The 18,071-nt window shown below is 44.2% G+C and overlaps 1 protein-coding gene across 2 annotated transcripts in view; it reads right to left on the bottom strand.

The window, feature by feature from the left end:
* LOC110504439 (dystrophin-related protein 2) overlaps positions 1 to 11,339 on the bottom strand; it is a 98,083-nt gene extending 86,744 nt beyond the window's left edge. Inside the window, exons 1-2 of one of the 2 annotated variants that reach the window (XM_090219597.1) lie at positions 10,743 to 11,339; positions 3,580 to 3,757 (exon numbers count right to left, since the gene is read on the bottom strand). In XM_090219597.1, coding sequence (XP_090075723.1) covers positions 3,580 to 3,626 — 47 coding nt within the window. In that variant the 5' untranslated portion in view covers positions 3,627 to 3,757; positions 10,743 to 11,339. The remainder of the gene's footprint in view (positions 1 to 3,579; positions 3,758 to 10,742) is intronic. The other variant, XM_090219596.1, reaches the window with a different exon arrangement.
* Between the last annotated feature and the right edge of the window lie 6,732 nt (positions 11,340 to 18,071).

Here is an 18,071-nt window from a genome sequence, read left to right as displayed (position 1 = left end):
ACTATGCCACTTTGTTTACATACCCTACATTACTCATCTCATATGGATATACCGTACTCGATACCATCTACTGCATCTTGCCTATGCTGTTCTGTACCATCACTCATTCATATATCTTCATGTACATATTCTTTATCCCTTTACACTTGTATGTATAAGGTAGTAGTTTTGGAATTGTTAGGTTAGATTACTTGTTGGTTATTACTGCATTGTCGGAACTAGAAGTACAAGCATTAACATCTGCTAACCATGTGTATGTGACAAATACATTTGATTTGATTTGATTTAAGTGGGCATTGTGTCAAGAAGCAGTGCGGCTTGGTTGGGCTGTGTTTTGGAGGACGCACGGCTCTTGACATTCGCCATTCCCAAGTCCGTACGGGAGTTGCAGCAATGAGACAAAACTGTAACTACCAATTGGATTCCACGAAATGGGTTTTAAAAAAATAACAAATAAAAATGTAACAAATATTGATTTTGGCCTTTACTACTAAAGCCCATAGAAAAGCATTGAATAACACATTCATAAATGGCAAAAATATAGTCAAAAGATAAATCATAAGAAACAAGGTTTTGAAGTGTCAGTCCTAAATCTAGGAGGAAAACAAACTCAGGAAATATATATTTTTACACATATTTAACAAAACTACCTTCATACTTCTATTAGTTAAAAAAAATCCAGTACTGGTGTCACGTTCTGACCTTAGTTATTTTATTATGTCTTCTCTCCAGTCCATTCGGGACCCGTGGCTTGGGTCCCCAGTCCGAGGTCGGTGGCGAGTGTCGCCAAAGTTAAAGAGGCCACGGAGGCGGGTAAAGAGGCGGAGAAGGACTATGGTGGAGTGGGGTCCACGTCCCGCGCCAGAGCCACCACCGCGGGCAGGCACCCACCCAGACCCTCCCCTATAGGTTCAGGTTTTGCGGCCGGAATCCGCACCTTTGGGGGGGGGGGGGGGGGTACTGTCACGTTCTGACCATAGTTCTTTTATTATGTCTTTGTTTTAGTATGGTCAGTGCGTGAGTTGGGTGGGTTGTCAATGTTACTTTTTCTATGTTTTGGGATTTCTGTGTTTGGCCTGGTATGGTTCTCAATCAGAGGCAGCTGTTTATCGTTGTCCCTGATTGAGAACCATATTTAGGTAGCCTGGTTTCACTTTTGAGTTGTTTGTGATTATTTTCCTGTTTAGTGTTTTTTTGTCATTCACCTTACGGGACTGTTCGTTGGTAGTTTATTTTTTTGTTCAATTGTTCCATTACTCAATTAAATGATATGAACACTTATTACGCTGCGCATTGGTCCTCCAATCCTTCTTACTACTCCTCCTCGTCAGAGGAAGACAGCCGTTACAACTGGTTACCTTCAGACGGGTCCCGTGACGCTAGTTTGTAAGTCAAATCGTTCGGACACTACAGGCGTTTTTTGTGAAAAGATCGATTTTCTCATGGTCTGACAAACACCGCTCTAGCTCTGCCAGCTATTACCACAGATGAAGGAAGTAAGACACTGGCGGATGCGATGAACTGATACGCATCCAATGCAAAAAAACAGATATCTCGAGCCTAAACTGACGGATTTTGATGGGGATTGTTTTGTTGTGTAACTTAGATTGACTCTAAGGGGCTAATGTGTAGCAGTTCATCTGATCTAAACCTGTTTAATCAACGTGCCTGAGGATGTGAAGTGTTTTCCCATTCACATCCATAATCATTTAGAGTTCATTATGCCACATTATGCATACAGAATATTTATCATATGGAGCTGTGTCTTCACTGATTGGACTCTTAATCATGACACACCTCAAGCAAACAACCATCGCCTCGGTAACTGTATAATAAACACAACACCAATAACAGACTGTACTCCGTCTAGTCCTTAGACTCTCTTTTGTTGAAAAAATATATAATTACCTCTACTGGTGTGACACACTGAAAAAAAAAAATATATATATATATATATATATATTAATGTCGACCTTCAGATTCTATGAATTACCAGGCTTGGTGATGTTGGACTAAGGCTAAGGCTTATCAACGTGTTTCAATGCTTTGAGCATTCACAAGTAAGTGAGTAATAGCTTACACAGCTAGCCTATACAGGACCATGGTGCTAGGCAGTAGCAGTAGATTAGGGGTTGTAGTGTGGTTTCTATGGTGACAAGCAGGAGCAGGAGAAGCAAGAGAGGCCTTGGCCAGCCTTTAGCTCCTCCTCCTCCTCCTCCTACCTCTGCCATTGGAACAGAAGTTCCACCACAACATATCCATCAAAACCTGACAAGCCAATAGATAAACCAACCTCCAGTTGTCCAGGAGTTGGCACTCAGTCCTGTACACATCTCTCAGGGACATCTCTTAGCACTCGCTCTCCACTACTTTAAAGACATGACCGTAGTGATCTGTCTCTCTCTCTCACTCGCTCTCTCTCGCTGTGGGCCAAATGACGTCAGAAGGGGTTGAGTGTGTGTGTGTGTGTGTGTGTGTGTGTGGGTGCGTGCGTGTATGCCTGTATGCGTGCGTGCGTATGAGTGATCTCATTACAAAACGCTGCAGGGGGAACTGTCTTAACGAATATCCCCACATGTCCCTGCTGGAAGCACCAGGATGATGAGGGTCAAGTAAGTCATTAAAGAGGCCAATCCTGTAAATAGGATGCCAGCTGAATTAAAGTCATACCAATGACATGCCAAGCTTGGGCGCCTTCCAATTAGTCATCAAAGCAGTACTACAGTTGTTCCTAATTGTTTTGCAGATGCAGACCTCAGTATTAACCCACATATTATTAATAATGAATAGGCTCACTTGGAGATGTGTCTGCGAATATTTCATTACGTGACAGCACTTTATTGAGACAATGTTTTTCTAATTGTGGGAACAGCAGTGAACAAATCAGAGCAACAGCTTAGAAATGCTGGTACACAGAGGATAGTAGAAGTATCAACACTGCACAATTGTCGGAGCATGAAAGAGTGGCTGGAAGACGCTTGTTTGCACAGCATGTTTCAAACCCCGACATTGTGACAGCAGGGTTTTGAAACGTTGTGTGTTTTCTTGAAATTATTCTGTTGATACTCTCCCACTGCCTAAAGTAAATGGTATTTTAAACACATTGAGATGTAGTGTATATCACACTCCCATTGAAACCCAGTATACAGTATAACACATGCATACTATTCAAACCCAATTTAAAACACATCCTACCCTCATCGAAACCCAATTTAAAACACATCCTACCTCCATTGAAACCCAATTTAAAACACATCCTACCCTCATCGAAACCCAATTTAAAACACATCCTACCTCCATTGAAACCCAATTTAAAACACATCCTACCCTCATCGAAACCCAATTTAAAACACATCCTACCCTCATCGAAACCCAATTTAAAACACATCCTACCCTCATCGTAACCCAATTTAAAACACATCCTACCCTCATCGAAACCCAATTTAAAACACATCCTACCTCCATTGAAACCCAATGTAAAACACACTCCCATTGAAACACATGTATAAAACTCCCATTGAAACTCAATGTGAAGGAGAATCCTAACCCCATTGAACTCCATTGTAAGCAACGTCTTACCGGATGTTGTGGGACTTGCGTTTGATCTCGTTCCAGCAGAGATTCATGTCTCCAGATGTGTGGTGCCCTCCCAGCCTGCTACACTTCGTCCCCACCACTCCGTCCTCCTGCCCCTCAGCATCCACCGTGGACTGGCAGGGCACACAGTGGCATCCCGGCCACCCTGGTCGCCCCGCAGCTACACACAAACACACAGAACACACACATTAGCCTATTTAAATGTTTTATTTCACCTTTATTTAACCAGGTAGGCTAGTTGAGAACAAGTTCTCATTTACAACTGTGACATGGCCAAGAAAGCAAAGCAGTTCGACACATACAACAACACACAGCTACACATGGAATAGACAAACATACAGTCAATAATACAGTAGAAAAAAGTGTATACATATGTATGTATATACATAGGCAATAAAATAGCCCATAGTGGCGAGGTAATTACAATATAGCAATTAAACACTGGAATGGTAGATGCACATTCATCTTCTGCACAAGTAGAGATACTGGGGTGCAAAGGAGCTAAATTAAAAAATAAATACAGTATGGGAATGAGGTAGTTGGGTGGGCCATTTACAGATGGGCTATGTACAGGTGCAGTGATCTGTGAGCTGCTCTGACAGCTGGTGCTTGAAGTTAGTGAGGGAGATAAGAGTCTCCAGGTTCAGCAATTTTTGCAGTTTGTTCCAGTCATTGGTAGCAGAGAACTGGAAGGAGAGGCGGCCAAAGGATGAATTGGCTTTGGGGGTGACCAGTGAAATATACCTGTTGGAGCGCGTGCTGCGGGTGGGTGCTGCTATGGTGACCAGTGAGCTGAGATAAGGCTGGGCTTTCCCCAGCAAAGACTTGTAGATGACCTGGAGCCAGTGGGTTTGAAGATGAGTATGAAGCGAGGGCCAGCCAACAAGAGCGTACAGTGGTGGGTAGTATATGAGGCTTTGGTGACGAAACAGATGGCACTGTGATAGACTGCATCCAATTTGTTGAGGAGAGTGTTGGAGGCTATTTTGTAGATGACATCGCCGAAATCGAGGATCGGTAGGATGGTCAGTTTTACGAGGATATGTTTGGCAGCATGAGTAAATGATGCTTTGTTGCGAAATAGGAAGCCAATTCTAGATTTAATTTTGGATTGGAGATGCTTAGTGTTGGTCTGGAAGGAGAGTTTACAGTCTTACCAGAAACCTAGGTATTTGTAGTTGTCCACGTATTCTAGATTAGAACCGTCCAGAGTAGTGAAGCTGGACCTGGCAGGCAGGTGCGGGCAGCGATTGGTTGAAGAGCATGCAATTAGTTTTACTTCAATTTAAGAGCAATTGGAGGCCACGGAAGGAGTGTTGTATGGCATTGAAGCATGTCTGGAAGTTAGTTAGCACAGTGTCCAAAGAGGGACCAGAAGTATACAGAATGGTTTAGTCTGCATAGAGGTGGATCAGAGAATCACCAGCAGCAAGAGCGACATCATTGATGTATACAGAGAAGAGAGTCAGCCCGAGAATTGAACCCTGTGGCACCCCCATTGAGACTCCCAGAGGTCCGGACAACAGGCCCTCCAATTTGACACACTGAATTCTATCAGAGAAGTAGTTGGTGAACCAGTCGAGGCAGTCATTTGAGAAACCAAGGCTGTTGAGTCTGCCGATAAGAATGTGGTGATTGACAGAGTCGAAAGCCTTGGCCAGGTCGATGAATACGGCTACACAGTATTGTCTCTTATCAATGGCAGTTATGATATCGTTTAGGACCTTGAGTGTGGCTGAGGTGCATACATGACCAGCTCGGGAAGCCAGATTGCATAGCAGAGAAGGTACGGTGGGATTCTAAATGGTCAGTGATCTGTTTGTTAACTTGGCTTTCGAAGACCTTAGAAAGGCAGGGTAGGATAGATATAGGTCTGTAGCAGTTTGAAAAGGGGGATGACCGCGGAAGCTTTCCAATCTTTGGGGATCTCAGACGATACGAAAGAGAGGTTGAACAGGCTAGTAATAGGGGTTGCAACAATTTCGGCAGATAATTGTAGAAAGAGAGGGTCCAGATTGTCTAGTCTGGCTGATTTGTAGGGGTCCAGATTTTGCAGCTCTTACAGAATATCAGCTATCTGGATTTGGGTGATGGATAAATGGGGGAAGCTTGGGCGAGTTGCTGTGGGGGTGCAGGGCAGTTGACAGGGGTAGGGGTAGCCAGGTGGAAAGCATGGCCAGCAGTAGAAAAATTACTATTGAAATTCTCCATTATCGTGGATTTATTGGTGGTGACAGTGTTTCTATAACTTCTATAGCTTCTACAGCTTCTATAACATTGCATCGTAACATATAATCACATCGTATTATATCATATGCAGGGTTGGGGACAATTCCATTTAAATTCCAGTCAACTCCAAAAGTTGACTGGAATTTTCCTAATTGAAAATCATGAAGAAAATTGGAATTGAAATGTTTGTGTACTTCCTTAATTGACTGGAATTTAAATTAAATCGACTCCAACCCTGATCATATGTGCATTCATAAATGGGGCACTGCGTTTTATCTGAACATTGTGACCTAACCAAGAGAAATTCAAAGCCCTACTCTTAGACACGTCTACACTTGGATGTGTGAACCAATACACGTGGATACATCCAAACCTTTGTCAGGTTTGTGATGGCATCAGTTTAGGCAAGTGATAAGACAGTGTTTGTAGGGTCGTGACATCTCTTCTGTCTGGCCACTGAGCTGTCAGGGAGCTTTCTCTTCATCTCCAATCAAGTCTAATCATCTTCCCCTCTAGGAGGTCACCGCCTATACCTTCACTACATTACTATTGCCCCGTAGCACTCACATCTGTAGCCATGAAATGCTTTGAAAGGCTGGTCATGGCTCACATCATCGCCATCATCCTAGACACCCTGGACCCACTCCAATGCACCCACTCCAATTCGCATACCGCCCCAACAGATCCACAGATGATGCAATCTCTACTAAACTCAACAGTACCCTTTCCCACTTGGACAAGAGGAACACCTATGTGAGAATGCTGTTCATTGATTACAGCACAGCATTCAACAACATAGTGGCCTCTAAGCTCATCCCTAAACTAAGGGCCCTGCGATTAAACACCTCCCTCTGCAACTGGATCCTTGATTTCCTAACGGGCTGCCCCAAGGTGGTAAGGGTAGGCAACAACACATCCGCAATGCTGACCCTCAACACGGAGGCCCCTCAAGGGTGCATGCTTAGTCCCCTCCTGTACTCACAGTTCACCCACGACTGTGTGGCCATCATTAAGTTTGCAGACCACACAACGGTGGTAGGCCTGATCACCGACAATGATGAGACAGCCTACATGGAGGAGATCAGAGAGTTGGCAGTGTAGTGCCAGGACAACAACCTCTCCCTCAACGTCAGAAGGGCTAAGGAGCTGATCATGGACTACAGGAAATGGGCTGTTGTGGAACCTGTTGAGAGCTTCAAGTTCCTCAGTCTCCACATCCCTAAGGAACTATCATGGTCCACACATTAAGACAGTTGTGAAGAGCGCACAACAACGCCTCTTTCCCCGCAGGAGAAAATAGTTATACATGGAACTGAAAGGGGTTCTACTGGTACTAAAAAGGTTCTCCAATGGGGACAGACAAACATCCCGTTTGGAACCCTATTTTCTAAGAGTTTAAGCATATATCACCCTCACCATCTCTCCCTCCCCTCTTTCTCCTCTCTCTACCCTTTCTCTCTCTCTCTCTCTCCTCTCTCTCCTTTCTCTCCCCTCTCTTCTCCTTTCCTTTCTCTCTCTCTCCTCTCTCTCTCCTTTCTCTCTCTCCCCTCTCACCTCTCTCTCCTTTCTCTCTTCTCTCCCCTCTCTCGCTCCTTTCTCTCCTCTTTCTCTCTCTCCTCTCTTACCTTCCCTCCTTTCTCTCCTCTCTCTCCTCTCTCTTCCATCTCTCTCTCCTTCCTTCTTTCTCTCCCCCTCTCTCTCTCTCCTCTATCTGCTTGCCTCTCATTATTGAGACAGCCCTCTGTTTGTTCAAGGGCAATTTCTCAATTTTGTATGAATCAGCATCTCTCTCTCCCTCCTCCTCTGTATAATCCACTGGCTGGATGATTAATCCTCTCTGTTCATGGTTCTTCAGTTATGTGGATAGGAGCTCAGATACTGTTAATACCTACAAGCCACACAGGCTCACTGGAACTCCAGCTATTAAACATATTAAAATCACCAGCAGCAATGAGCAGCCAACAGGACCTTTTCCCCATCTTAGCCTAATATCGCTGAGCAATTATGACTGCACAGACGGACCGTAATAACACACAACACAGCGATATGAAGCGGAGTGACCATGTTTTGTTTGTTTACTTGATGGCAAATTGAGCTGAATCAACAGAAAGGCCATCAACGACAGCAGTAGCGGTGGAACTGCGCCCCTGTTTATAGCTTTGACTGAGGAAGGCGTTTTTTCCAACCATACGAAGGGGAGCTTTGTGTTCGGGATGCCAGAACACTGGGCAGGCCTGGGCTATCTCCCTTCCTCTCCTCTCTGTGTCCAGTCCGGAGACAAGCACTGGCATCAGTACTGGCAACTGCGTCAGGCAGGACCACCAGCATCGGACCAGCATACTCATGCATACACAAGAGTGATGCACACATACACACAAACCATTGAAAATCATGGACACACACACAAACTACATTCCCCAACGCACACACACACAAACAACATTCTCCGACGCACTTCCCCAACACACAGAGTAATTCAACGACACATACCATCAACTCATGTTTCACAAATGGACACATGAGTTTCATACGCTGTACAGGTCCATCTCTGGACATGTATTATTGACGAGTGTGGTATCTGATAATCGCTGAAGCACTCTCCCATTTTCCCAAGAGGGCTGAGCCTGTGTGGGGAGCACTGGGGTTTACCGGTAAGCTCTTCACTTCGTGCTGCACCACTAGGCTGTATTTATTTAGTTTCTTTGGCAAGGATTCTCACCTAGACTGAATTGAATAAAAACACCAAGGTGTCCTCAAAACCTAGCTGATCAACGCAGTTCATTGTGAAATACAAATTACTTAATTACTTATTAGACATTTGTGACAGGGACCGTCATCTTTCGTGTGTATTACACAATTTTCTTCACAGCTCATTTTTGTGTGTATTAGACAATTTAATTTATTCATAACACATTAGTGTACTGTACATTACACAATTGTATATTTGTTGTGGTTAATGTTAGCTAGGTGGGGATTAAGGTTATGGTTAGGTTTAAGGGTTAAGGGTTAGGTAACAAGCTAGTTAAAGTAACATGCTAGCTAAATGGTTAGGGTTAGGATTAGGGTTAGCTAACATGCTACCAAAGTAGTTAAAAAGTAATAAGTTGTTGTAAAGTTGCTAATTAGCAAAAATCCTAGCTGAAATCCTAAAGTTGTATGGCGCAGTGGTTAAGGGTGCTGTACTGCAGCGCCAGCTGTGCCATCAGAGTCCCTGGGTTCGCGCCCAGGCTCTGTCATAACCGGCCGCGACCGGGAGGTCCGTGGGGCGACGCACAATTGGCCTAGCGTCGCCTGGGTTAGGGAGGACTTGGTCGGTAGTGGTGTCCTTGTCTCATCGCGCACCAGCGACTCCTGTGGCGGGCTGGGCGCAGTGTGCGCTAACCAAGGTGGCCAGGTGCACGGTGTTTCCTCCGGCGCATTGGTGCGGCTGGCTTCCGGGTTGGATGCGTGCTGTGTTAAGAAGCAGTGCGGCTTGGTTGGGTTGTGTATCGGAGGACGCATGACTTTCAACCTTCGTCTCTCCCGAGCCCGTACGGGAGTTGTAGCGATGAGACAAGATAGTAGCTACTACAACAATTGGATACCATGAAATTGGGGAGAAAAAGGGGTAAAATTTTAAAAAAAATTAAAAATCCTAAAGTTGTCCATGACGTGCTTCAAACACACAACAATTGGGTTACTAAACAGTCAAGTTATACGCACACCCATCCTCCCCAACCAACCACCCACCTCCTTTTGTCTTAAGTAACCTAATTATTGTACTTTAATATATTTGCACCAATTGACCATGTCTTTCTGAACTGAATACTCAAAAGCTTTCGAGTATTGTCATGGAAATTCAGTACTGAGAGATTGGGTCATTTCTTCAAACAATCATCTTTATTTAATATTGATGAATTATAATAATGAGGCTGGTCGACCCCCCACCCTTGAGTGTTGGACCGAGTAACCTAACCTTCACACAAATGCAGAGTACTTTATATAGCTGACACTAACAATGTTCAGCCATGGTTGATTCAACCCCCCTTATGCAGACCAAGGAGCATCATAAACCACTCTGGGTTCATCCTGTCGTTATTTTGTATTATTAGGGCAGCAGGTAGCCTAGTGATTAGAGTGTTGGGCCAGTACCCGAAAGGTTGCTAGATCGAATCCACGAATCCATTCCGCCCCTGAACAAGGCAGTTAACCCATTGTTCCTAGGGCATCATTGTAAATAAGAATTCGTTCTTAGCTGACTTGCCTAGTTAAATAAAGGTTAAAAAATGTGTATAATAATTGCAAGTGGGTTGTTCTCTTAACCCCTCCCTGGCTTAGATTTCCAGATGCAAGGATGATTTAGAGACAATTAGGAATTGTTCTAAACTCCTCCTGGCTATCTCGATCTCAGTTACACCCACCACATCTTGTTTATATAATGCAGTCTTTAACTCATTTGTCAGCTCAAGCCATCTCCAGTGACCATACACCCAGATTAGCTACAGGGAACTAGAGTGGAGCCCATGAAAACACAGAAGTAAACAGAACACAAATGCCCTATTTGCTAAGTATTAATTGCTAACTATTAATATCAAACAAACCAGGTAAATATGTCATTTTCCTATCACAGTATTTTCCCCAGATGAGAAATAAATCAGATCAATGACAATCCAAGATAAGATAAACAGCTTTACCTCATCTCCCAGAGAGACGACAACTGTTCAACTACGCAGATAAAACTGCCAGCTGATCAAAGAAGTGACAGTAGTTCTAACTTCCTTCTGTACGCGTACATACAACACCCTGATAATAATCTCCAGGTTTCAACACCACCACTTTTCTCAGATCAGTCTCTCTGACAAGCAGCAATACAGTATCTACACTACTTCACTCTCATTATGAAACCATAACAGAGAGTTGACAGTTACCGTGCTTACCTTGATATATTAGAATCCCAACCGAGAGAATCCCTCCAGGAGCTACAGCAGTGCTACGATAGTGTTCCTCTCACACTGAAGTTCCTGTGATTTTAAGAGGGGTTCCTCACTATTGCCAGAGTGACATTTGTCCTGTCTACAGGCTGCAGAGAATGGAGAGAATGCTGTGATGACTGGTGATGAGGGTGTGGTGGGGACACACAGAGAGACAGAGGCTCCCTCTCCGGTCAATGAACTTATTGTCACTGCACATTCCTCATCACACCAACCTGGTCCTCTACTCCTACCCACTGGCACTGGAAAAGGCCATCTGCCCAGGTTCCAGCCGGTCAATGCCCTTCAGTGACATACAGGCTACAGCAGTGGTTCCCAAAAGGTTTTGTTCTGTGGTCTATCAAAAGCTTTTAGGAATTTCCCTATGGCCCTTCAAGATGAACAGCGAAGGGAGCCTTGTGACATCACTGCCGAAACAACACACCCTCCTCTTTGGAGAAGAAACAATGGGCTGGAGCTCTCACATGGGTTCAACTGCATAGCTGCTTGAGATTGGGTATGTACTCTCCTCCTTCCTCTCCTTCCAGAACAGAGAAAGTGACTGGCAAAAGACTAATGCCATAATCCAATCTTAAACCAGTAGAAAGGGCTGTGAACCACCAATGGGTCCTGATCAACCATCTGGGAATAATGAAGAACTGACCACCATGCAACAACACACAGGGCTGAGCAACACACACAGTGACACCCAGCACAAATCTCCCTCGCACCACAGCCAGTTTCCACTGGGTAGTGGCTTAAGACTCTGTGGCTGCGGATTTGTGACACAGTTTAATAACACAACTTTGGCTAGGACAACTAAATGTCAGGCCAACACAGAGTTAGAGAATGGGCTTCCAGGGGGTACAGTTTGTGGGGGGGATCCAGTGTATGCGTGTGTGTGTCCACATGTCTGTAGCAGCTGCCTGATGGGGGTTAGCGGTGCCATTACCCCCTTCTCTACTGGCCTGTACCCCACATCCCACATCCCCCCCAACGGCCACCGGTTTAAGCTAACCGAGTCGTCAAGAGAAAACACAGCAGCCATAGAGCTTACTGAATCCACTGCTGCTCACACAGGACAGAGGAGAGAGGGGCGAGAGAGGAGAGAGAGAGAGACGCTCGCACATGCTAACACACGCACACACAAAAGTACACAAACATGCTCACACACGCACATAGGCACACGCACAAAGTAGACAGGCTGTCAAAGTGGAGATATTCCCCCTGAAAGTGACAGCAGCCCTCCCAGCTCTGACTGGTCCTTGGATGTGATTTGTGACGCGAGCCACCAAGAAGAGCAGTCAGGAGAGAGGATATGTTCCCCCACCCCCCTCCTACACCTCCACCTCCACTCTCCCACCGAAAGATTTTACCCTCCAGTCTCAATTGTGATCCTTCCAACACTATTTCAATGACAAGTTTATGGGCGCTCTGCCCTTGCTGCGTTGGTTACTGAAGAGCTCTGCATTTTGAAATTAGACCCCCATTAGCATTAGCAGTCATTATCCCCTATTTAAGGCTGTCTGACTGCCTGGCGGTGCAGAAGAGATGTTATTGGAGCACTTTCACCCAACACTCTTCTCAATGCGTCGTTAACATCAGGTGAACATGTTTTATTCATATACAGTATCTGTGTGCTAAGCTCTGTGAAGTGCTGGAGGGGCAGCAGTCAACCTTCAACTGACTATGTGATGACTGTGTGTGTGTGTGTGTGTGTGTGTGTGTGTGTGTGTGTGTCTGTGTGTATGTGTGACCTTTGCCCCTGCCCTCTCCCCACAGGTTCTCACTTCAGAGGTGACATTCAGTGGCCGGGTGGGGCTGGAGTGCCATTCATTTTGTTGGAGATCCACAAGGACCCACAGTGTGGATAGTCTCTCCAGCGAAGAGCCCCTCTGGCTTCACTCCTCCTCCACTCTTAGCCCCCTGGCATAGGGTAGCTGTACTGTAACTGTCACTAGTAAGTCCCAATGGAGATTCATTTGTGATCTATGCATTCGCTCTGTAAATATATCAAGGTCTATCTCATAACGACTCAACATCACCTTATGAACCTAATAGAGCTAAGTAAGCTCAATGATACATGACAGCGTTCATCACAATATCCTCATACACTGAGTGTACAAAACATTAGAAATATTGAGTTGCACCCCCATTTGCCCTCAGAACAGTCTCAATTTGCCAAGGCATGGACTGCACAAGGTGTCAAAAGTGTTCCACAGGGATCCTTCTTCAACCTGTCTCTTCCCGTTCATCTGTGTGTATGTATGTACAGTGGGGGGGGCAAAAAACTATTTAGTCAGCCACCACCATAATTTGCAAATAAATTCATATAAAATCCTACAATGTGATTTTCTGGATTTTTTTTTCTCATTTTGTCTGTCATAGTTGAAGTGTACCTATGATGAAAATTACAGGCCTCTCTCATATGTTTAAGTGGGAGAACTTGCACAATTGGTGGCTGACTAAATACTTTTTTGCCCCACTGTATGTATGTATGTATGTATGTATGTGTGTATATGTGTGTATGTGTGTGTGTGTCTGCCTGTGTGTGTGGGTGTATCTGCCTGCCTGTTTGTATTCGGGGGAGATCTCACACCGAATGGAGGTGTTTTTACCGGGAACTAGATAAATGTGTGTGTGTATGCCTTAGCCCATAACGTTATCGTCCGTGTGTGTTCCTGCATTCCACAGTGCTCATTTTCTAGTTGGAGATTGTAATTTATGGTGATGCCAGCCATACACTATGCAGTAAAACACTGGATGCTTATGCAACTGTCACAATGTGGGTCTGGGAAGATTCATGTTATCTTCTGTTTAATTATATTTATGACTAATGCTGTGAGCTGCTGTGAGTCTCTCTCCTGTCAAGCTGTGGAGATCTAAGCTACAAAAGGTTCTTAATAAGGTTGAGTCGTCGCCGCAATAAATGCACCAGTCGGATGAAAGCTTGTCGGTTAAGGATTGAGATGACAGCTAAAGTGATATATCAAAGACGAAAGGTACTGTACTCCTCCAGGATTTGTGTACGATTAAATGCACTTTCTCCTCCATATGTAAGATCCTTCCCTGAGAGTGAATTGGTGATGTGATTCTAGAATATATATTGTTTTTCCTTTATTTAACTAGGCAAGTTAGTTAAGAAAATTTTTTTTATTTTCAATGACAGCCTAGGAACAGTGGGTTAACTGCCTTGTTCAGGAGAAGAGTTTTACCTTGTCAGCTCAGGGATTCGATCTTGCAACCTTTCAGTTACTACTCCAACGCTCTAACCACTAGGCTACCTGCCACCCCAATATCAACATCAAATTAAAACACAGTGAAAACCCTCAGGCTTAAAGCATTGTGGAAGAAAAATCACAAAACAAAATGTTCGTATTTGTTAGCTCAAGTACAAGTGTAGAAGTAATTAATTTGGTGGATTAAAGTGCCTTTCTTAATTCAAAAGCAGATTGCTTCCTGAGTAAACGAGCTTTGGTGCACCTTGTGCACATTCAAATGATCACTGAGTGCAACACCGACCGTGGTGGAACTAAGTGGTGGAATCTGGGAGCAAAGGAAGGCAGAAAAGAAATCCAATTCCACTGAGGGTTCAATGAGTCACACACTGGGCAATATCCAATCTGCTAGGACTGAGAATTAGGTGCCCTGACAAAATCATTCTCCGAAGTGATATTTCTGTCAAAGGAAAACATGTTTTATCTATCAAAGTGCTATTAAGGTGCCGTGCAATACTCTCAGCCCTGCTGAAATGGCAGCACTGTGGATATAAAGTAGCGCGACAGGCAAAATAGTTTAATATGATTGGCAGCAATAGGATTAAAATAACATTTCAATCCATCTCTCAAACAGATTGTTACAGCCTCCCGCCTTGCCTTTCTAATAGAACCAGAACGCTTTTAGGGGATTAGTTGGAGGAATTAGACTATTCATCTCATTGGAGTTGACATGTGGGCCTAAGTCTCATTGTTGAAGTATTCAACATATTCATATTACATATTTCTTTTAAACATCAAAATGCATCAGACTAAAATAAGCTTTGAAGTGAGAAATATGGGTTCTCTGGGAAATTCAAAACTACTCTACAGTCACCCAGTAAAATCATGCACTCCTCTCATCTGAAATAACTGTTTTTCCACAACAAGTGTGCACTCTGTTTAGACTTAATTAAAACAAAATTAATACAAATAAAAACATGCACCTCAGCTGCGTGTAAGCAAGTCTGAAAAAAAACCTCTACCCTGCTGCTGCTACTTTCTAAGAGCCAGCCACGTGTGCTGAGGGAACACTTGATTCAGAAAATAGCTAATTTGCCAAACCCCAATTGAGATTATGGCTAATTAAGACGAGTTTGTCAACAAAGACTGTAAAGTGAAATGTTCCATCAACACCGTACAATGCAAGCGCTGCACATCACAAAGACTTCCATTTCACAGCCCCAGCCCACCACACTGACCTAGCACTCCTTCTGCTTTTCTATAGGAGGTCCCTGCAATGTTTAGGCAAACAGCATATCGTGGTAATGTACCTAAAGAACTGATCTGCACACCAACATTAAACTTGAAAGATGAATAAGGAAGAAGGAGGAGAAGAAAATGAAGAAGGAAGGAGAAGAAGACGAAGAAGGAAGGAGAAGAAGACGAAGAAGGAAGGAGAAGAAGACGGAAGGAGAAGAAGACGAAGAAGGAAGGAGAAGAAGACGAAGAAGGAAGGAGAATAAGAAGGAGGTAGGAGAAGAAGACGAAGGAGAAGAAGGTAGGAGAAGAAGGAGAAGAATAAGAAGGAGGTAGGAGAAGAAGAAGGAGAAGAAGAAGGAAGCAGAAGAAGGAGAAAAAGAAGAAGAAGAAGGAGAAAGGCGAAGAAGGAGGAAGGAGAAGAAGGAAGGAGAAGAAGGAGGAAGGAGAAGAAGACGAAGAAGGAAGGAGAAGAAGACGAAGAAGGAAGGAGAAGAAGACGAAGAAGGAAGGAGAATAAGAAGGAGGTAGGAGAAGAATAAGAAGGAGGTAGGAGAAGAATAAGAAGGAGGTAGGAGAAGAATAAGAAGGAGGTAGGAGAAGAAGAAGGAGAAGAAGAAGGAAGCAGAAGAAGGAGAAAAAGAAGAAGGAGAAAGGCGAAGAAGAAGGAAGGAGAAGAAGGAGGAAGGAGAAGAAGAAGAAGGAGAAGAAGGAGGAAGGAGAAGAAGGAGAAGAAGGAGGAAGGAGAAGAAGAAGGAGAAGAAGAAGGAAGCAGAAGAAGGAGGAAGGAGAAGAAGAAGGAGAAGAAGAAGGAAGCAGAAGAAGGAGAAAAAGAAGAAGGTGTTAAGGCTTAATATTGATGCCGTTGCAGCAGACTATTGAGTACACAATAATAGGTACCACATGTGCTAATGACGGATACCGTCACCCACAGAAATAAAAGTCACGGCCGCCAGCAGCTCTAATCAGTGAGAAAGTGATTTTAGTGGCTCACACACACAAGTTAGGTTCATTTGAAAGCTGGGAATCTCATTAAAGTGGAGACAAAGGACTTGTGACAGGGTCTGGTGTGACATTTGGCTCTCCACTCGCCGTCCACACTGGCAGGCCTGTCAGCCTTGTCACTTCCTATTTGCTGAGCCGGCCACAGAGATTGTGAGAGACAGGAAGGAGCCTGGTGACAGCTTGTTGTTAAGTAAAAAGCCAACCATGAATTATGAAAATGGGTGAGAATACTGCATTGAACTGCCCAGACCATCATTAACTGACAAACAGTTATAAATGGTAGGATAAGTGGTACTGTAATGTACTGCACCTTGTACTGTTCCTTATACAGCAATGTACTGCACCTTGTACTACGATGTACTGCACCTTGTACTGTGCCTTGTACAGCAATGTACTGCACCTTGTACTGCGATGTACTGCACCTTGTACTGCGATGTACTGCACCTTGTACTGCGATGTACTGCACCTTGTACTGCGATGTACTGCACCTTGTACTGTGCCTTGTACAGCAATGTACTGCACCTTGTACTGCAATGTACTGTACATTACAGTTCAATGTGCCTTACTGAGCAATCCTACTGTACAGTATGTTCTGTTTCTAAAGAGAACAATGAACCACGTGTCGAGATGCAGTCAAAACCAGAAAGACGAGTGAGAGACCCAAAGTTTTCCTAGTTAGGTCAAATGGTGAAAAATAACTCCTGGCCTTAACCATGATAGAAGTTACTACAATTGGAAAATAAGACTTGAAGAAACCATGACGAAGACGAGAAGACAAATGTGATTTTCTGGTCGCATAAGGCAAAACATAACATTCTCATTGCCTTACAAACTCAATCTAATTAAGGCTCATACTAATCTGATGATCAAGAAAATAGGGTCGTGTCTGTTTTCCTCTAATTACCAGAAACGAGTCTAGGCACACAGAAAAAATGTTTACTATAATTATTTATGAAAGTCATGACAAGACATACAGAAAGGGAAAGAAAACAAGACGCAGACTGAGCGTAATTCTATGCACAAATCAAAGGAGTCGCATAAGAATATCAAAGCACCAATCACTTGAAGCCTTCGGTAACCCCAATAGAAAATCACACTCCTGGGTTCAGACCCGGGTTCATGCTCGGGCTGTGCCACAGCCGGCCGTTGCCAGAAGTCCCATAGGACGGTGCACAATTGGCCAAGGGTCATCCGGGTTAGAGGAGGGTTTGGCTGCGGGGGCTTAACTTGGCTCATCGCACACTAGCGCACACTCCTTGGGGCGGGCCTGGTGCCTGCAGGCTGACTCCGTTTGCCAGTTGAATGGCGTTTCCTCCGACACATTGGTGTGGCTGGCTTCCGGGTTAAGCTGGCGGGTGTTAAGGAGCGCGGTTGGGCGGGACATGTTTCTGAGGATGCTTGACTCCACCTTCGTCTCTCCTGATCCCATTGGGGAGTTGCAGCGATGAGACTAGTAAAACATTTGGGAGAAAAAGGGGGAGAAAATAAAGTAATACACAAAAAGAATACAAAAAACACATTCACACTCAAGCATAATGTTCAAGGCCCTGCCTGGGGTTGATTTGTTGTGCTTTAGGAAAAGGGTGAGATGGAAAGAAAGAGTCATTTGTTTCTATGACATTCATTGGGTCTGTTTCAATGCACTAACGATATGCTAATGATGGAGGAGAGCTCATCCTCAGTATGTCTGAGAACATATTAACATTTTCTGACTTCCTGTTACCCTCAGTTCAAAGTCTGGTAATTTGAAGACTTGACTATTTCTGGAATTTTTCATAAAAGGGGTAAGGACCCCCAGACCCCTCTCCCTCTACTTGGCATGGGGCTACAGGTTTGG

Source organism: Oncorhynchus mykiss, chromosome 25 (genome assembly GCF_057628025.1).
Source record: "Oncorhynchus mykiss isolate SJ-2025 chromosome 25, ASM5762802v1, whole genome shotgun sequence".
In the NCBI taxonomy this organism is placed as follows: domain Eukaryota; kingdom Metazoa; phylum Chordata; class Actinopteri; order Salmoniformes; family Salmonidae; genus Oncorhynchus; species Oncorhynchus mykiss.
The sequence above is the reverse complement of the archived record's forward strand: the minus strand, read 5'-3'. Positions and strand labels throughout refer to the sequence as shown.